General features: G+C 31.4%; 1 protein-coding gene across 1 annotated transcript; it reads left to right on the top strand.

Annotated features, from left to right (window-relative positions):
- The first annotated feature begins 7,157 nt into the window (after positions 1 to 7,157).
- On the top strand, positions 7,158 to 22,538 carry LOC139502582 (cardioacceleratory peptide receptor-like). The gene is made up of 7 exons (XM_071292086.1): positions 7,158 to 7,303; positions 10,725 to 10,793; positions 12,860 to 13,001; positions 17,316 to 17,665; positions 18,563 to 18,707; positions 20,069 to 20,170; positions 21,698 to 22,538. The coding sequence occupies exons 2-7, from the start codon at positions 10,728 to 10,730 to the stop codon at positions 21,895 to 21,897; spliced, it is 1,005 nt and encodes a 334-aa protein (XP_071148187.1). The 5' UTR covers positions 7,158 to 7,303; positions 10,725 to 10,727; the 3' UTR covers positions 21,898 to 22,538.
- Positions 22,539 to 22,543: the final 5 nt, after the last annotated feature.

The raw sequence follows: 22,543 nt of genomic DNA, 5'->3' as shown, positions 1-22,543 counted from the left end.
ATCTTGAACATAAATTCAAGGAATATATTGTTTTAAAGAATACTATATTGAGTCATTTATTTCAATTAACATTAATTTTGCAAATAATTATATGTATAATTAAATTTCCATAGCTATTAAGTGCCGACAAGTGTAAGAAAATTACATTTAACCTAAAATAATTATTTATTACACATTTTCGATTAGATGAAAAGCTGTTATCCATAATATTACGTAACAGAGAATACAATACTAATCAACTATATCATGTATATTGAAACAAAAGATTGGATTGAAATACTAGTAGTAAAGGATCTATTTGATATAAGATGTGATAAAAAAAAATGAATATGTCAAATTCCATTTTCTGATAGAATACACAATGAGTGATCTTTTATTTGTTTTATCCGAATGATAGGATAGAACAGTCAACAGTTAAAACATTTTAAACGTAAATATAAAATTTTAATCCTGGTATCTATAATAAGTTTATTTACAACCACTGGGTCGATGCCACTGTTGGTGGAGATTTATTTCCCCCGAGGGTATCACCAGCCCAGTATTCAGCACTTCTGTTTTGACTTGAGTTATCATTGATATGTTCATAATTTTAAATTAGCTGTTAACAAAACTTTGAATTTTTGAAAAACTACAGTTTTTTCTTCCTCAGGAGTAGATTACCTTGGCTGTATTTGGCAAAATATTTCGAAATTTTTGTTCTCAATGCTCTTCAACTTGATATTTTTTTAGGCCTTTCATTTTTTTATTCGAGCGTCACTGATGAGTATTTTGTAGACAAAACGCGCGTCTGTCGTAAATATAAAATTTTAATCCTGGTATCTATGATGAGTTTATTTACAACCACTGGGTCGATGCCACTGCTGGTGGAGATTTATTTCCCCGAGGGTATCACCAGCCCAGTATTCAGCACTTCTGTTTTGACTTGAGTTATCATTGATATGTTCATAATTTTAAATTAACTGTTAACAAAACTTTGAATTTTTGAAAAACTACAGTTTTTTTCTACCTCAGGAGTAGATTACCTTTGCTGTATTTGGCAAAATATTTAGGAATTTTCGTACCCAATGCTCTTCAACTTCGTATTTTATTTGGCCTTTTAAACATTTTTTGATTCGAGCGTCACTGATTAGTCTTATGTAGATGAAACGCACGTCTGGTATCTATGATGAGTTTATTTAATAGTCAAAGACATACAATGACATAAACCACACTATACAGAAATAAATTAAAAAAATAAATTTAAAGCTACGCCAAAAGCGAGTGATACTCTTACCTTGCTAAAATAAAAAAAAAGATTTGTCAGAATGAAAAAAGATACCGAAAATGTGAGTTTTTCATTTTTGTCGAGCCTTCGACTTTAGTCGAAAAAGCGAGACTAAGCGATCCTACATTCCGTCGTCGTCGGCGTCGTCGGCGGCGTCAACAAATATTCACTCTGTGGTTAAAGTTTTTGAAATTTTAATAACTTTCTTAAACTATACTGGATTTCTACCAAACTTTGACAGAAGCTTGTTTATGATCATAAGATAGTATCCAGAAGTAAATTTTGTAAAAATAAAATTCCATTTTTTCCGTATTCTACTATAAATGGACTTAGTTTTTTCTGCGGGGAAACAAAACATTCACTCTGTGGTTAAAGTTTTTAGAATTTTAATAACTTTCTCAAACTATCCTGGGTTTGTACCAAACTTGGACAGAAGCTTGTTTATGATCATAAGATAATATCCAGAAGTAAATTTTGTAAAAATAAAATTCCATTTTTTCCGTATTTTACTTATAAATGGACTTAGTTTTTTCTGCGGGGAAACATTACATTCACTCTGTGGTTAAAGTTTTTAGAATTTTAATAACTTTCTTTAACTATCCTGGGTTTGTACCAAACTTGGACAGAAGCTTGTTTATGATCATAAGATAGTATCCAGAAGAAAATTTTGTAAAAATAAAATTCAATTTTTTCCGTATTTTACTTATAAATGGACTTAGTTTTTTCTGCAGGGAACCATTACATTCACTCTGTGGTTAAAGTTTTTAAAATTTAAATAACTTTCTTAAACTATCCTGGGTTTGTACCAAACTTGGAAATAACCTTATTTATGATCATAAGATTGTATCCAGAAGTAAAGTTTGTAAAAAGATTACTCTGTTTTTTTCTGTAATTTACTTTCAAATGGACTTAGATTTTCTTACAATCATAAAATAGTAACAAGAGGAATATTTTTATTGATTTTTTTCCTCATTGTTGTTGAGCCTGTGATTTACAGCAAAAATAGGCGAGACACTGGGTTCCGCGGAACCCTTACAAATTTTTCGTTTAGAGATCCTTTGCTTAAGAATGTTGGCAGCTCTGTTTGAAATAAAAAAAATGTTTTAAAAAAATGTTATATATTGAAAGACTATAAATAACTGAACTGAATAAAAGCAGTGAAAAGAAAAGTACGAGTTCTTTTTAAAAGAGATATAAAAAAGCAATTCATATTTGGTTCGAAATTAATCTCATTAACTTTTTATACATTTAATATTGTCACCATTTAAAAAAAACAAAGAGAAATTACAAAAAAAAAACTTTTATAAACTATTTTTAATCATGAAAAGAAAAATAGGGGTAATTGTGCAAAATTTATAAAACCACAACCTTGATAATACCAGGGGATTCCTTATAATTATTTGACAAAGAGTAATAAAGATCAGATAAGATCCTTAGCAAATCTTTGTTGCTACTTATTGGTTAATCGCTCATGTAAAACTCCAATTGAAATGGTCGTTTCAATTAAAGAGTCAATATGCATTTGCTGCATCAATTGTGAGTTGACAGACTAGTGGTAATTTTTTGATGAACTAATTAGCTAGAATCCTCTGAAACCCATTTGAAGTAGTTTATGCTACCAACCATGATTAACACTTTCCCCGTTTTAGTTGGGTGGGATGGGGAGGGTTACAATGATACGCGGATACAAGCATTAATTTGTATTATACTAAACAATGCATTTGATTATGTTTTTCTTTAAATAGTTGATATAATATTATTGATACGATTCGGTAGGCCTTATATGAGAAAAACAATTCTTGAAAACATAAATGCGTTTTTAATAGGGAGATAATCAGAATTTTTTACTTTCAATGCACTTCAACTTCGCAATTAATTAGTTTTTTTAATACTTTTTATTCTAGTTTCATCTCTTGAGAATCTTGAAATCAAAAACACGCGTCTGACGTACAAAAATTCAAATCCTGCAATCTATAATGAGTTTATTCATTATATTGTTCAATCATTTCATGTTATGATAAAGAATAAAAAAATGTACATACATACATAATATTTATGTAATACATGATTTTCATAGTTATATTCTTTACATTGGTGTTTGCCTTCTAAGCACTTGCGAAATGTGTATATGATCCTTGATATTCATGCGTCAGAAAACAACATGAGAAACACATCAATTATAATTATTTGCAGTCCTAACAAAGCTTACAAATTATTAAGGAATGACTGTAATATTGTTTCTGTCTATGAAGAACTAACATAAAAAATGTGGTTCACACTGAATAACGCGCGTAGTGGGTTATTTAACAGTGTGCTCCACATTTTTTATGTTATTTCGAATAGACAGAAAAAATATTACAGTCATTTCTTATAATTTAATTCTAAATTCCATTTTCAACCGTAGAAAACCATGAAAAAACGTTGACGACGTCACGGTCACATGACTAAATTATGTCTATGGGCTCATAACAAAATAACGTCAGCCAATCAGAAGACGCGTTACTTCCAAAATTTTTAACTTATAACAAAAATACCGAAAAATTTAAAAAGGAGTAATTGAGACATAAAACTGACAAAATCAAATACTATCAATCAGCAGAACAGAAGAAAAACATCTGCTATATTTCTGACTTAGTACATGTATTTTCGAAGCAATAGATGGGCTGAACCTGATTTTATGAACAGGTAAATAAAGGCAGTAGAATACCGCTGTTCAAAAGTCGAACCGAGGGAAAGACATCAGCTGTAAGAGGAAAACAACGAAACAACAGAAACACTGAAATACAACAAGACACAAACGACAATGCAACATACATGAACTAGGAAACGAACTATAAGATAACAACTGCCACATTCCTGACTTGGTACATGACATTTTAAGAAAAAAATAGTGAGTTGAACCAGGTTTTGTGGTAGCCAAACCTCGCGCTTTAGGTCATTGTTAAATAGACATAACAAATAACACAATAGTGCATTTCGACAGTAATCACAGAAAAAACAATGAATTCGAAAAATAATTGAGGACAGTACACTAAGCCATAACAAAGTCCTTTTGCTTGTCGCTAGGGATCTTTCATAATGATGCAGCACCACCTACATCACATTGCGAAGATTTTAAACAATTTCAAATGTTAATCTGATTGTAAATTTAATCAAATTGTTTTCAGTGATTCTTTTAATAGTATTCCGCTTGCGTTGGCGTTATAATTGAATAGCAGTTAATACGATATATAACTACATAGGACTATCTAAAAGTAATAAGAAGAGCAAATAATCAACTGTCAAATCTGATTTTGATTCAAATAAAATGGTTTATTTTAATGCTTTGTGAACATTCTAAAATGCCTGAAGTAACAATCAAAATAACAACGTTTGTTGTATTTTGAACGAATCCTGCAATCATAATGGTGTTGCTTGCAAGGAAATTCGTAAATAAATAGGTAAACATATGATAAGAGTTTTAATTGTCAAACGGTTGGTTTTATTGAATACATTTGCTGCATATCTAATATCTATTTCTATTTCTTTTTCTATTTATGTTTTTATCGGATTATATGACCGTTGGCAATCTTCGCAGGTCACCTCTGTAGACTAGACTAAAATACACACGGAATATCTTATTTGGCCAATGCTTTCTTAATGTGTTTTTTAATTTTTTTAATTTTTGACTGGCCTTTCAAACACACGTTGTTAAAAAGACGTCTGATTCGGATTAATGCTACATCTCCGTATATTTTATTTAAAGAATTACTTATATTTTTAGTGTCTATGACGAAATAACATCCAAAATTAAATTATCAAAAATAACAACAACAAAAAAAAAACATAAAATCTTTGAAAAACTTTTAAAACAAATCACACGAAAAGTTTGATTTAACTCTTAACTCTGTAGTTTAGCCTTATTTAAGATGATGCGAGTTATATCACTATTTTGCAGTTTTATATATCATATATGTAGTGTGTACAAACTTATGTTAAGCAGAAATGCTGACACATGTGAAGTAAAGTATCATGATATTATATTGTTACCTCATAAAAAAAGAAGACGTGGTATGATTGCCAATGAGACAAATCTCCATACGAGACCAAAATAACACAGAAATTAACAACTATGGGCCACCGTACGGCCTTCAACAACGGCCGCATAGAGAGCTATAAAAGGCCCCGCAGTGACAATGTGAAACTTGTTTGGCTTTATAAATATTTTGATATGAGCGTCATTGACGAGTCTTATGTAGACGAAACGTGCGTCTGGCGTTCTAAATTTTAATCCTGGTACCTTTGATAACTATTAAAACAAGAAAACTAACGTCCTTATTTTTCTTGCTAGATATTGGATCAACTGAACCTATAAATGCCAATTAACGGATCAAATAAGCCTTTGCGGGTGAATCGATTATGATTTTGTTATACAGGAAATTGTAAACTTTACGTCCAACAGGGCATAATTAAAAACAGCATGCAGATCTAGTTGTTCAAATTAAAACATAATCAAAACTGAAATAAGAAATTGTAATTATGGATTTCGTTATCTTTTTTTATTAATCGGAATTTATTACTCTCCATCAGTGTATGCATGCAATACTTTCATTTCAAAATAACTTAGAAATCTTACAGAAAGTAAGACCCAGTTAACACCGAAAGCTGAATGTGTTCTATTATATGTCCCTGTATGACCATCTGTTAGTTTGTCCAATAAATTTCTGAATTTGTTAGATTGATGAAGTTTACAATGCAGTTTTTGTCACATTAACTTGAAACTAACGTGTAGTGCAATGTTTATCATACTATTGAACATTACGGTTATCGTGCCTATCTTACTGTTCATTGAACCTGGAAATACCGATAATGTGTAATACTTTGAAACCAGTACATTCGCAGGCTTACGTTTTTGTTAAGGCAGCTAACCATAAAGTTGTTGTCAAATTTCAAGGTTCACAAAACATGCAAATGTAGAAGTGCGAGCGATACTTGATATGGAAACCGATAATAATAAAATTATACTCTTTAGAAAAATTGCAGGTGAAGTTCATCTTGAAGTCAACCCTTCATTGAATTTTTCTGACATGCTAAGGAACTAGTTATGAAGCTTTAGAAATCCATGATTTAAAATAAGGCAAATTTCACCATTTTTTTTAATCAGGTGTAAACATCGGACAGATGAATAACAAAAAATAGCATTATTCCAGGATTATAAAAAACATCTCCGCTCAAAACACATTAGCGGCAAGCGATTGTAACGATAATGACCATTATATGATTGTATGAAAACGACGTAGGGACAATAAAAGAAATGATTTTTTTTTTCGAATGCAGAATTAACGACTCATCCTTTTCAAGTGATAAGGATTATCTTTTAAAGATATCAATACTCAAACCTTAAAATTGTTATTCTTTTTTGTTTCATTGTCAATGTTTATATTTGACAGTGCATTGGGGTATTATTAAATTCATCCGCGGCAAACGAAAAATCGTTTCAATACAAAAGTATATGCTTTAAAATAATTATTCGTATCTCAGTAATGCAAAACATGTCATAAAACGTCAATAAAAGTTTTTCAGCCTGTACAGTCAGATAGTGCTATCGTCAAAAAAGGGTTGTTTAATCATCAGAAACTTGAAGCGTTATCAATGAATTGGGAATGCAGTCTTTTAATGTTACACTTATACATATTCTAAAAACCAGCCCTAACATTACATAACCTATGTAATAACATGTAATAACGACCGTTTTATAGCAACAGCAACATACTATACAAAAATATCTACAACCTTCACCCAGTTTAATGCAAAGATGATATTCAAATTAAGATATTGCCAATGAGATTTCTTCCGATTTGATTTTTTTTGATGCGCATGCGTCAAAGACAAAAACGTAACTACTGGCTATTTTATTGGAAGTATTCATTATACTTTAGCTTCTGTATTACATCTTCTTTAACCTTTACAGGGAAAATACAGTCCGTTTTAATTTTTCAAATGTAATCAATTAGTGTGTTTGTTGTGATTAACATATCATAGCTGGAATCTATTTCTAAGGTAAGAACGTTTTTATTTTTATTATTATTTTTTTTTATCTTTAGCAGATATATTTAATTGAATGGAACAACATTTATAGATAAAAGTTCATCATGATGACACGACGTCATATCCATTCGTTCTAATGCCGTTTTTCCATTTGAAAGCTTGTAAGCTAAATTTGAAAATATTATCAAAAAAGTCCCTAAAATATATTTGTTTTAAAAGAGAATGTATTTCCACTGAAGGTTGGGGAATAGCAATGACATTGCGTTTCTGAAAAAAAAATTGTTCCTGGATAGTATGTAAAAAAAAAGGTTCTTCCGTGAACAAAAGCCAACATTTCCAAAAAAAAATGAATAATCGGTACCTAACTTTAAATAAACTTGCTACTTCCTGAATTCAAATTTACATATGGCAGTATTGACTATTCTGTTTAAGTTTGTTTGATTTATATGCTATTATACGTTATATACGTTTGGCTTTCGACATCATATATTTCAATATGACGTTTAGAGGACTATTCCAGAAATACGTAACCTGCGAACAGATTGTATGTGTTAGTTTTGGACAATAGATTTGTTTTCAATATTAAGAAACTGTTCAACATTCACTCGACGTAAAATGGACTTAAGTTGCTCGTTCACACATTTACGTATTTCGTTTATATGATTTATAATAATAATGCCTGATAAATATAAATTTACTCATCATAGATACCAGGATTAAAATATAAACGTCAAATGCACAAATCCTTTTCCCAAGACTCATCCGTTATGCTCCGATCAATCGTTAAATTAGTCTACAAATATAAGTCTTATTATTATTTACAGTATATACAAGAGATATTGAAAGCTAAATCTAAAAAAGAAATGAATATTGTTACTCTAGTAGTGATTTGTAGAAAACGTATGACATTAGATTTAAATCATGTTGGTATGCATTTGTCTTATTACGTAATAATTCGAAACCAAGGAATAATAACTTTCAAATGAGTAAATAATTGAATTAAGTCATGAAAGTTTTGAAACGATTTATATAACCATTATCTGTTTGTCGTGGCACACGATCGACGCTGTCGGGTGACATATTGCTTTTCCTCTGTTTCTGTTTCCGTATCATTATAAATTAAACTTCCACCTATTTTGTCCGAGAGTTTCCTCAGAGCTAATACAACCAATCGCAATGATAAGTCAGTATAAAGATTATAAAGGTGGCTGCCGTTACAATGGAAATAAAAAATGTAGAATTATTTGTTTTTAAGTTTTGTGAATTATTTGAGCATGACTGGCCTTAAAATCATTGGATTTTTTTTCGGCTTCATTGTTGTTTTCAAATATTTATTGATTTTAATTGCCAATCCCCTCTCCAAGCATATGTCAAATTAATACAGGTTTTAGACGATTTTGTCAATCTTTGGAATAACTCTGTAGCCAGAGAAACAACAGTAAAAAAAGAAAAAAATCCAAACAAATTGCTCCAAACTTAATGCATATTTACCAGATCTTTAATAACATAAGCAACACGACGAATGCCACACGTGGAGTACGATCTGCTTACCCTTCCGGAGCACCTGAGATCACCCCCAGTTTTTGGTCGGGTTCGTGTTTCTTCGTCTTTAATTTTCTATGTTGTGTCATGTGTACTATCATTTGTGTTTGTTTCTTTTTTAGACATTCATTTTATTTTCAATCTATTAGTTTGACTGTCCCTTTTGTATCTTTCTCCCCTCCTTAATAAAACTTTACATAGGTGTTGACTTGCATGTGTAGATGTGGCTTGCGGCTTTATGATTTCCTAAATAAGCGCTTTTACCATGCAAACAATAAATAAATGTCATATGCTTGATAACCTAAAAGTTGCAGTCCTTGTCTTAAAATGACAGGTCAAAACCCAATGAAACTTTGATGGTATACACCCCCTCATATATCAATATAGCATCAGTTATAAACATTTTAGAAATGGTCACTGCTACCCTAAAAATCAACAAAAAAATCAAATATTGCAAAATGTCCCAAACGTAATGAAAATTTATGTTATGTTGACTGGCAATTATTGATGATACTTTAGATTTGGAATTTCCTGAATGACCGCCGTTGCCATTGAAAAAGCAAAGCTCTGAAAATTATCAAGAATGCTCCAAACTTATTGAAACTTTAAAATAACGGTCAGATATATGTCTATATATATGTATAGATTAAGCTACAAAAATGTGATGCATCCGATTTCACCTTGAGAGATGCACACGCCTGATGAAGCTAATTTGTTCAGCGAAATATTGCGTATTTCTAAAACATCTAATAGAACTTTTTAATGTATTAATTAGCGTGTTTAAGTTATATTCTTATACATTTATATAATTTTAATTCAGTAACTGTATCAGTTTATTTTCACAAACTGATCCTCGCTTAAATAGATTGAATGTTGATTGTTGCTATTTTTAGACATTATATATACCCCGGCGCCGGGGAGGAAGTTACGAATCAAATCTACTCTAACATCGTTAGGTTGATTTTCTAGGCACTTTATATAAATTGAAAACTACGTTCAAACCTATGATTGCGTTGGATAAAAACCGCAATATATATATATATATATATCTGGCGTTAGACTTTGGAAATATCTGATTGGTTATCTTAACAATGTCCATTAGGCCGCTAACATCTTCTGACGCTTGCAATATCAACACTAGTTATAGTTATTATTGTTTAACAAAACCAATTTGCTACAATATTTATTTAAGGTCACATCCACATGTAATAGCCTTTACAAATAATTACCAAGAGTCTCTGTTTGAAAGTGATGCATAGATCAATAACCAATCATCTTAACTTGAAATTGTTAACTCCAAGATAATCACAAATCAAATATAAACAAGTGTTTTGCTTGATGCTTCGGCGAACCCTTTAATAAGTTGAATTTTGCCATGAAAATCACAGCAAACCATCAATAAAATATTTAATTATTAATAGTTTGGAGAGATTTCCTTGAAAATGAACATAAATGTGGCCGTTTGTTTTTTTTAAGTTGGAATGTTGTATTTTTTTTCATAGTTAAGAAATAAAAATGCAGACCTGCTGTTCCTTTTAAATTGCATATATAATAGAATATAAAAATGAAATTTGTGAAAACATAGATTTGTGTGTCCTTATGCAAACATGGGTCGAAAAAATCTGGACATAATCTTGCTTTGTACTGGAAAGATGGTTTTGAACATTTCTAGAGGCATAGTAGTGAAAGGTAAGCAATCTAGGATCTTGTTCAGTTGGTAATTATTAAGTTTTTGACCCTTGATTTTTCTCTGCTACATTGATGTTGTCTTTTCCTGATTAACTGTACACGAATATTTTCCCCTTTTCTCCTATTTATCATAAAATTATCGCTTGTTGAACAAAATATATATGGATTACATTGAAGTACATAATCTTAATTAATTTCACAGAGTATGGGAAAATGCGGTAACAATTCCTTGTTACTATACAACAGTTCCGATGACGATCTGTGTAAAAGCGTAAGTATACTTAAACAAACATTATCAACTTATAATAAACAATTATGGCCTTCATGAAAAAAGTACAAAAATACCAAACTCCGATGAAAATTCAAAAAGTGCCTACGTATAACAAAATCAAAAGCTCAAACACATCGAGCGAATAGATAATAGTTATCAAAGGTACCAGGATTATAATGTAGTACGCCAGACGCGCGATTCGTCTACATAAGACTCATCAGTGTCATATTACTGGTTTGTTACAGGCATTTTCATATTTAGAAAACGTTGGATTAAACCTGGTTTTGTAGCTAGCTAAATCTCTCACATGTATGACAGTCGCATACGATTCCACTATATTGACAACGATGTGTGAACAATATAAACAGTTAATAATTTTGAATATAAACTTTTCATGATGGTCATAACTGTTTTATTAAAAGCTGAACTGCATACAAAGATAGAATATTCATTGAATAGTCATATGAATTTAAGATTATTTTTTTAAACTATGCAAAGTTCCTCTCAACTGAAACTAGAAAAATCAAAATGTGTCATATATCCCTACTTATTGCAAACTAATTAAAGTTTAAAGTTTACATCCAAAAGAAAGAAAAAAACCAATTCAAGCAAGTATAGGCATCAAAGATAAAATAACATAATCTATGTAGATAGAACTAACGAATAATCAAAATACAAGAAAAAAAGGCTTAACGAAACGAGTGCGATATAACTACAAATGTATGAAGGACGCCTCCCGGTGCGGGAGTTTCTCGCTGCATTGAAGACCTATTGGCGACCTTCTGCTGTTGTCTGTTCTATGGTCGGGTTGTTATCTCTTTGACACATTCCCCATTTCCATTCTCAATTCTATGAGTGTTAATAAAGGCAACAGTAGTATACCGCTGTTCGAAATTCACAAATAAATTGAGAAAAAAAATCTTCATTACAAACTAAAACTGAGGGAAACGCATTAAATATAAGAGAACTACGACACAACAGAAATACAACATTAAAATGTAACACACACATAAACGATCTATAATATAACAATGGCCATTTTCCTGACTTGGTACAGAACATTTTAAGAACAAAAATGGTGAGTTGAACCTGGTTTTGTGGCATGCCATACTCCGCTTTAATGGCAATGTTAAATATAACATTAAAATGACAACATTACATGACAGGTCTACAACACAAATAAATTGGAGAAATCATAGGACAGAGAAACACACGAATAATAGCTAACCGGTGTAAAATTTAAGACGCCAGACGTGCGTTTCGTCCACACAAGACTAACCAGTGACGCTCATATGAAAAAAGTTCGAAAGCCAAAACAAGTACAAAGTTGAAGAGCACCGAGGACCAACAGTTCCAAAAAAGTTGTGACCAATACAGCGAAGGTTTTCTGCCTGGGATAAGAATATCCTTATTATGTAGAATGATTCATACTTTTGCAAACAGTAAATTTTATAAAATGACTATATAATAGATAAAACCGAAGTGGTGACTAACTACAGAATAAAAACGGATACATTACATAAAAAAACCTAAACTAGCACATAAAAAACACAACATAGTTAGCCAAAGCCATCAACGCACTTGGTGACGTTACATCTAAATTTCTAAAAAGATTTCCCAAAAATAAGATATCAAATTGTATTATCTAGCTATGTCGGTGTTTCTTCTGAATCAAACTGTAAACCAAATATATGATATCAAATATATAACACCAATAATTTGTCACCCAACCATATCATATGCAAGCATTTACTGAAATTTATTTAATGAATATATGAGTAAACTAGTGTTGAATATCCAGGACATACGTTTCGTGCATATCTGGATTAAAGCATGTTGATATGATGTGAATATGAATATCATAGTGTACATGTTGTATGCAAAAGCTTATTTAATATGATATTGTGCTGGGCACTACACTCCTTGACATTTGCATTAGTGCAAAAACATACATTTTAATGAAATGATTTTAAAATATAAAATTTTTTTTATATTTATTTTATTACGGTATTGTTCAAATCTTAATACATTGAACTTTATACTGTACTTGCTTATTATCTTTTAAGGACTATTCTAAAGTAACAAAATGGATTTCGTTATTGGAGATGATTGGTATTATATCATTGAATCTTGCAGTCATCATTCTTCTAGCAAGGCGTGACAAACAATCACGAATGACTTTCTTTGTTCAACACTTAGCAGTAGCAGGTATATTAAAAATAACAAAGCAAAAACAAATGTAATGTTATCGGTACCCACAATATCCTGGATTAAGCTTTATTACAATAAGCTGTAGACGTGTTTTATTAGTCTTAAATGGACGTGTTGGTTTAAACGCCTTTTTATGTTGCAGCGCTTGGGTAATAAATAATTCGAAGAGCTTATCAAATGCCATGAATGCTTCTCAGACCTCCTTATACTTAAAAGTTTATAGAAGTTTTCGCCAGCCATGCTCTCGGAATGACAACTTAAATGATGTAAACATTATACTTTTGTGTCAAATAACTTTTAAACATAGTCATGGAATAGCAAACACCAAGAGAATCAATCTTTTTTGTAGGTGCGACAGCTGTTGAGTTCTTGAATTTGTAGATGTATAAAAGCCTTACATCCGAGTGCGGCTATAAATTTATGTCTTTTCTTCAATTTGTGTCTATAGTCGTTACGTCATTCGCATAACAATTTCCTTGTAAAACATTCGGCCTGAAATCTATGAATTCTACCTGAATTATCCACACATGAATTATCTGTCCAAATTTGTGCCCAATCCTTGTGCTATTACGTTTATACTGCAATGCTATAAACCTGTAAGCAACGACTGCCAGAAGATTAAAAGGATATTTTTCTCAACAGGTATTTTATGCACATTCTCCCTTTGCAAACTATTTCCTTACCAATGTGGATATTTTACAAATGGAGGACTTCGTTACTAACAATTCCCAAGGATAGCGAATCACGTTTTCAATATTAGCAACATTATCTTTCGCACGTCTATCCGAATAAAAACTTAAAACTTCCACAGATATTACTATACCTGCTTTTTTTAATACAGCAAACCTATAAGATCCAAGATTTTAAATCACAATAGGATGTAAAAACAAAACTCCTAATACTGATCAATATTCTCTTTCATGGCCCCTGTAAAAAGTTGACTGGAGCTATTGTATCATATAAATTTGATAGTTTTCATAATTCCAAATTCTAGCTAGATATATAAAGCTTATATTTGCTCATACAAAAGCTTCTTAAAGACAATAAGATAAAAGTAGACATTTTCAATAAGCTTAGTATTGATAATGTGGTGACATTCATAATCCAACATTTCTAATTTTTCTTATATTTCATTTGTCCCAATGACTTAACATTAGGATCCTCCCATAGTATAAAAAACAGCTATAGCCTTGATTCAAGTCAACAGGTTTTGTTTGACCATTGAATTCTTGCATTTCGGCTTCGAACAACAATCAAAATCAGTTGTAGACCTCATATCTCGTTAATAGCTGCTTTCGTTTTATATTTGCCACCGTCCCGCTTCTCAGTATTACATAACACCTGTACCTTGTAAAGTTTGACAAATATGTCTCTTTATTGGAACACTAATAATAGTTTTTTTTATCTGAAAATGTAAACAATCATGTCCTCAGGGTTCTTTGATTGAATTAAGTTTCTAATTACAGGTAACAAACCTGGATATGATTACAGTAAAACCTGACTAAACCGAACCCTTTCGGGACAAGCGATTTTGTTCGGTTTTGACAGGCATTCGGTTTCATCAGGTTCACAATGCATAAAAAGTGATATAATTGGTCTTCAGAACAAGTGTGGATTAGACAGGTTTCCGGTTTATTCAGGGTTTGGTTTAATCAGGTTTCACTGTATCAACAATCATATCCCATCTTTGTATCTTTATACCAATAGACTTTTTTTTCATGTTACCGACTTTTGACTCCGGATTATATATTTTGTTGACAGATTACCTTTTCAGTGGTAGGATATTCTGGTAGTTGTTCAAGTAAGAACCATAATAAGTAAAATCAAACAAATAATCGGTGTAATTTGAGTGTACTGTTTGCCGATGGTTTTGTCGTGTAAAGAAAATGTAAAGCAGTTAATGTTCAAAAAAATATATTGTACCGATTTTACTATTTTACATTGCTCTTACTTGACTTGATAGAAGGATATCTCACCACGGAAAAGGTTACATGTCAAAAATTACATAATCCTCATTCAAAAGTCGGTAATTTGAAAATAGTTTATTAAATACACATGTTTTTGGAGATTATATTCAATTATAGCTGTAACACATGAAGTATAATACCGATAATTCTCTAATAGATACAAAATGATTGATTATTAAGAAACAAATTTATTGGTTGGTTTTAGGATGTGCAAAGTATAAATATGTCAAATTCCAATTACTGATAAAATACAAAATAAGAAATGTTGTATGCGTTTGTTCCGAGTGATAGAATGCCGAATGGTAAAGACTGAATCTTTTCTCCCGACCTAAATCGGATTGTTTTAGAAATTCCAAGAGTCAAATTCTATGAGGTAAAAATTAATTTCCCTGAAAATAAATAGCAACAATAAAAAATACAATAAGTAGCTGTGCTTTGATCAAATCTAACACTGTTTAAGTATTCAGAAATCTGGTATCAAGGCAAAAAAAGTCGAGTAAATGAGTCATTTTAGAATTTTTTTCATGATTTTGTTCAATAACTTTGGAATCGCAAAATAGGAAACGGTAAATACCGAAAGTAATCTTCCTCAAATTTCAGGTTCATCTGACGAAAGATTTTGACCACTTTTTAAACACTTAAGTGTCTATTTTATTTGAATTAATTAGTTTATGTGAAAGATTTTAACAGATTTAGTCATTAAAAACGATCCGATTCAAGCTCAAATATGAAAAATCTACGTAATATGCCGAAAAATGTCACTTTTCAGATGTTTTTTGGTAAAAATGAAAGTGGCCGCATTCGTGTTCATCCTCAACCTTTATATATGTTATGTTATATTATAAAATACAACTTACATTTCAATATTAAGGATGAACACGAATGCGGCCACTTTCGTTTTACACGAAAACCGTCTAAAATTTAACTAAAATGCTAGAATTATGAGGATTTCAGTAATTTAGCATGACTTAATGGTGCTAGTACCGGATATATGTGCATTGTATTGTCAAAAACAGCCCATATTTATGTAGCAGAAGCATTCTACTGTCCAATAAATAACTAAAGGTTTACATTTTAACTATTTTGTAAAACTGCTATATTTTGGGGCCAAAAAGGGGTCTTACTGAACCTACTCCTTTTGATATTTGTAAAAAATGAAAACAACACGTAATAAATTTGATACATCCGAAGCGTTTTTCCTATTTATATTTACCAGGAACGTAGAATATATAACAGTTGTTGTTGAGTGATCTCATAAAAAATAGTTTGCTTGTTATTGGGCTCAAATATTTCAAATAAAAGAGTGGTGAAAAGATACCAGAGGGACATTTCAACCCATAGATCGAAAAGAAAATGAAAACGCCATGGTTAAAAAAGAAAAGGACAAACAAACAATATTATCCAAGGCACAACATAGAAAACTAAAACTAATCAACACGAACCCCACAAAAACTTGGATTTGATCTCAGGTGCTCTGGAATGGTAAGCATCTGTCGTGTTGCTAATATAATTACATATCCTGTAAATTAATAATCTTATTACGGTAGGTCACATTCGAGGAAAGGGGAACGGGATTGTAGTTACAAAACAAGGAACATATCCTATATCATCTATGAAAAGGTATTTCGTAACGGTCAACAACTTTTGAAACAATTCACTGACTTCAAATACAAATAAATGAAAAAAGGAGGTGCTTATCCGATAGATATCCATCAGAGTCCAAATGATGTGGATGTAGGAAAAAATTATAATGTTTACTCACTATACGGTAGAGTTAACTCTCAAAGGCTAAGAGATGATAAGATGTTAAAAGATTTAAACGAGAATCCTAGTGGCCAAATTTCTAATAAACAAAAACACGAATATGACAGAAAGCAACCAATCAAACCAAATAACAGGTTTCTGATCTGAAATATGCGTATACAGAATGCGTGAGGGGGAAAGGGTTAACATTTATGTGAGCGTGTATCCTCTATCTCTTTTTCTCCTTACCTGGGATGTGATGTGTAACAGCACAATAACAAAACAGCAGCTTGAAAGAGAACAAATTAAGCTATATTTAAGGGGGTAGACCTTGGTACAGGGAGATAACTCTTTAAATCAGTTATGTGTTTGTAAAAGTCAATTTTCCTCAATGAATTTTAAGCATTTACCTGAAACAGATTGAAAATAATCTATGTAACCTAGAAGCTTAGAATATATTTATGAAAATGGTTGACACAAACGTACTGATGATTTTAAGAGTTATTTCCCTTAACCTAGGTCTACCTCCTTAAGACAAACATTAGTCATAATGATAATCAAAGTGCAGGTAGGCTTTTACATTTACCCTCTTCTTTTTCAGATCTTTGTGTTGGTCTTCTATATGTAATGCCGGAATGTATTTTTGATCGATTCTTAGAAAGATGGGAGAAACATTCGTGTTTTATATTTTATGGATATTTCACAAATTTAGTCATCAATGCATCAACTTTTCTTATATTAGTATTAACCGTAGATAGAGTGTTTGTGATTGTTCGTCCTGTATCTTCATATACGACAGGGAAAACGTATAGATATGGACTTATAATTAGTGCCTGGAGTGTCGCTGTACTAATAGCCATACCTTACGCGATGCATATAACCTACTACTATAGTTCTAAAGACGGAATAGATGGATACATATGTCGACATAATTTTGGAAATGGTATTTATGTAAGTAGTATCTTAATGCTACATCAGCAATGAAAAAATAACAATTGTTTCAAAAGTTCAAAATATATAAAGTAAAAAATAGCTTATCAGGCATATAAAATAAAAAAAAAAGAAATATTATTGTGTCACATACTGATTGAACATTATACACGGACATACACAACTATATAATGAAACAATCAATACCCAGCCACTAAGTTGCCTTATGACACAAAATTTGTACTGATGATAACATAAACAGTACCATTTTAACTTCAGAAGATATGCATTTGACACTTAATTCTTAAGTGATGCTCTATGATAACATGTTTGATTATTCTATCGATAACGGTTGATTTCTGAGGGGGGAAATAGACATGATAGAGTATACTAGCAGGTATGATCCGAACGCTGGAATGGAAACAAATTCCATTAACACTGGTGACATTCATTGTAATACCGCGTGGTGTTCCTGCTAACGGCATCTAATAACACCCTATACACATATCTCTGTTGTTTCTCATGTTTCTGTGATTTTGTAAGGTTGTAATGCTTCTCTATATTACAATGTATGACGTGTTTGCAACGTTTTTAACAAGATGACACATGTATGATAAAAAAAAATTAACATACATACATCATAAAAAAACAAGCATCAAATACTGTAAACCAAATTATCTCTGAAGGCCAACTTTGCGGCTATGAGTTTTTGCGATTTTCAAATTTACTCGATACAGTTAAATAAAAAAGATTCAATTTCGACATATTCGCGTTAACTTTCTACTCGCAAAAAACTCGAAATTAGTTGATTAACAGTATTCGATTAAATACTTATTTTGATTCACATGCTGTAGTTGTGTGTGCGGTGTTAAATAGTATTGTAATACCCGTATGTGTAATGATTAATTGTACTTAAAGGCTGTAGTTGTTGGTGAGGTGTTTATTAGTATTGTGATACCCGTATGTGTCATTACGGTGTCTTATGTCTGGATGATACGGGTCATATGGCAAAGAGAAAAAGCAACAAATTTCATGACCTTGAACCAGCCTCGGCTGTCAAAAGGTGAGTACCATATAATAACTTGTTAAGTAAATTGCAATAACATTGAAACGGTGGAGCCAATGTTATGTTTTTTAATTATTCAATCCATTTTAAACAAACATTACTGGGCTGTTTAGTGTTATTGTAAACCAGGTTTAATAAAACCGTAGAATTATACAAACACAAAATATAAAGAAGAAAACAAAGTAATTCTTATACAAATAAGAACATTTTGAAAATGATCATGCATTTGTATGTGCCCTGCCAAATTTGACCAGGGACCATGTTATTTCACCAATGAAATAATGTAGATTGGTTTATACCATCCTATATGTTGGTCCAAAGCTCAGTAACATGTATCTTGACGCTTTGGTTAAAACTACAAACTAAAATGTGACACCAAAATGAGATGTATCACACAGAGCAAGAAGATTCAAAAATTAATACAACACATTTTCTTATTTGTATAAGAAATATGTTGTGATCTTGTTTATATTCTTTGGTTTTTATAATTCTATCATTATATAACACATGATACTAGTATAAAATAACCCTAAGCAGCCCAGTATCCTTGTTTTGCGGTCCACGTTCAATTTTGGTAGGGCACATATAAATGCAAAAACATTTTTATATTGAACTTTAAGAACAAACTCATCATAGATATCAGAATTACACCTATTTACGCCAGACGCGCGTTTCCTCTTCAAAATATTCATCAGTGACGCTCGAATAAGAAAAATGATAAAGAGGCAAATTAAAGTACGAAGTTGAAGAGCATTGAGGACCAAAAATTACAAAAAGACCAAATGTCTTCAAAAAACATTGTAGTGCTGAATTAGATTAAAACTTTTGTTTTTGTACACATGTATTTGTCCAATATGACCGTATAAACTTAAATCAGTATTAATTAGACGCTTAAAAAATTCAATTCCAGGAGGTGTTAACAGATTTCTGATTTGTACACTGAAAAGATATATCAATCTTTATCTATATATATCGGCTGCCAATGTACATAAATGCAAATAGGATAGAATCAAGATATCTGAAAAAGTAAAATCACAAAAATACTAAACTCCAAGGAAAAAACAATTTGGAAAGACCCTAATCAAATGTAAAAATCAAAAGCTCAAACAATCACGATATATTCCTGACCTGGAACATAGCTCTGTGTGAACAAAATGAACAATCATAATGACACATATGAAAAAGAGCAAAACATCCCTGTCTGAACTCTGAATTTTATTGTTATTCACCTTATTAACACCGTCTTTGTGATCCAGAAAAACACAAACATAAACAAGATATTCATTCAAACACATATTTAAATTATATACTAACTACAAAAAATGAGAAATCAAAAAATGTATTTTAACTTGTTTTAGGTTCAGCAAACATTAATCCGCAAACAATAAGAGTAAACCAAACAACGGTTATTTCAAGAGCCAAAAAGAAGACAATAAAACTGCTATTAGTAGTAGTCATAGGTGAGTTATATTTCCTATCATGATTTTCTTGATAGAGGGTTACTGCTCACAAGGAAGCTATTAAACCAAGAGTTCCAAATGGTGAAGTTGAAATCATCCCTTCGTAAATTTTACGGACGCCATCACGAGTTGGTTGACCGTTATGGAATAACCGTTTCACAAATGATATCGGATATGGTCATTACGTCGTAACTACAATCCCCTTCCATTTCATGAATGTGACCTATCGAATTAGACTATTTACCGGATTTGTAATCACATAAGCAACACGACGGGTGCAACATGTGGAGCAGGATCTGCTTACCCTTCAGGAGCACCTGAGATCACCCCTAGTTTTTGGTGGGGTTCGTGTTGTTTATTCTTTAGTTTTCAATGTTGTGTCATGTATACTATTGTTTTTCTGTTTGTCTTTTTCATTTTTAGCCATGGCGTTGTCAGTTTGTCAGTTTGTTTTAGATTTATGAGTTTGACTGTCCCTTTGGTATCTTTCGTCCCTCTTTTAAACTTCATTGTCAGTAGAATAAATGTGCACAAAATTTAAGAATAGATACCTATAAATGGTAATGTGAAATAATTCAAGACCTTTACAAAAATGAACGAGTTCTCATGAAAAAAGCATATCACACCAGCAGTGGTCTGACAGATAAAAAGAAAAAGAGCTCATAATTCATCACTGCCAGGTTGTTGGTGACATATGACGTCATTTTATTAAAGTTACTTGCGTAGAGTAAGGTAAAATATACAAATACGGATATGCGGTATGGTTGCCATGAAGTGGTAGTAAGCAAAAAATACAAGTTTCGGTATGCAGAAATAGATTGTTAGACATAATTGAAAAGCTTCCTAATGAAACAACTCATCATTATTCTAACCATGATGTCGTTTCTGAAAAGTGAGGCGAAAATATGTGTTAGGTGAACGGGTTGACATTGTGAATGCAAATTCCTAAAATGCATAATAACATTAAAAATTTAAAGACGTAATTTTAATAACAGTTAAAAAAACCAAAACCAAAAACAAACAAACAGAATTAAAAGAAGCTAACAATGGTGTGTGTGTGTGTCGACGTTTTGTTGACATGCAAATAAGTTATTATTTAGCCTTTAGTTGTATAATACTTAATCATTTCATTTGTCAGAAAGCAGTTTTTTCGATATACGCTAGGCTTATTTTTTTTTAGCTTTTATTGGGTGGTGGTGGGAGTGGTGGTCTTGCGGTGGTTTTTTTTTAAGTAACATTTTTTCATCTTAAAACCTTATATCATGTGAGTTTGACATATCTTTGTATTGATAAAGCTTTTATATTTTTATGACTTTTATATATTTGTCATACAAGTGAGTGGTTTAGGTAGCTATAAACCAGATTTAATCCACTATTTTTACATAAGAATATTCCTATACCAAGTAAGGAACATGAAAGTTGTTTACCATTAGTTTGATGTGTTTGAGCTTTTGATTTTGATTTGATTAGGAACTTTCAGTTTTGAGTCCATATTTTTGTGATTTTACTTTTTCCTTGCCATTTCAGTTTACATATCCAGTACAGCACCACTAAATATTGCACAGATATTGAGTGTGTATGATCTTATAAAACCAGGAAGTACAATATACAAATTCCTCCATGTTCTGGCTCCCGTCAATAGTCTGATGAATCCTCTGGTTTTCTTAGTGTTTAACAAACAAATGTTTAGTCAGAAACGTGGACTTGGCAATCATACATGTACCTAGTTATTGAACAACAGCAGGCGACTTTCGAAAACGTGCGCTTCGGTAAATGCTATGTCACAATGAGTAGGGTATTACGTACAATGACCCCCGTTTTCAACCGGTGTGACTCATTGATAGAAAAAAAACTTCGAGATACAGTGGTGTATATTAATAAGTTAATGTAAAAATCAATATGGTAGATTGAGGAAAGATCACATAAACAGATGAAAATCAAAGTCAAATTTGAATTGTGAAATGAGGATGCAATTGACACTACAGAAGTTTTATTATCATTATAAATGACTTGTTGACCGATAAAGCTTGTCTGTGTGTCAGTCAACTAGAATCATGTTTCCTTGTTAATAGATATGTTTTATAGATGTATCGAACGTGTCCTTTATCTTTGACTTTACATTACCAAAGACTATATAATTTATGTAGTGAGTAGTGGATGCATAGAAAGATACGCCTAAACTATCGACGCATATTGCGTTTTGTTCATGTTTTCTCGCTTAGATCCAAGGGCAATAACCAGTTTAGAACAAAGGAAAACTGCTGAACATTTTTATTTGTGTAAGCAATTTTATATAATGCATGTAAATAATAAATTATGAACGTTCCAAGTTTTAGGTGAATACTGTTTTTATAGGATTGATATGTATAACAG

Source organism: Mytilus edulis, chromosome 14 (genome assembly GCF_963676685.1).
Source record: "Mytilus edulis chromosome 14, xbMytEdul2.2, whole genome shotgun sequence".
In the NCBI taxonomy this organism is placed as follows: domain Eukaryota; kingdom Metazoa; phylum Mollusca; class Bivalvia; order Mytilida; family Mytilidae; genus Mytilus; species Mytilus edulis.
This window is presented reverse-complemented; position numbering and strand designations above follow the sequence as displayed.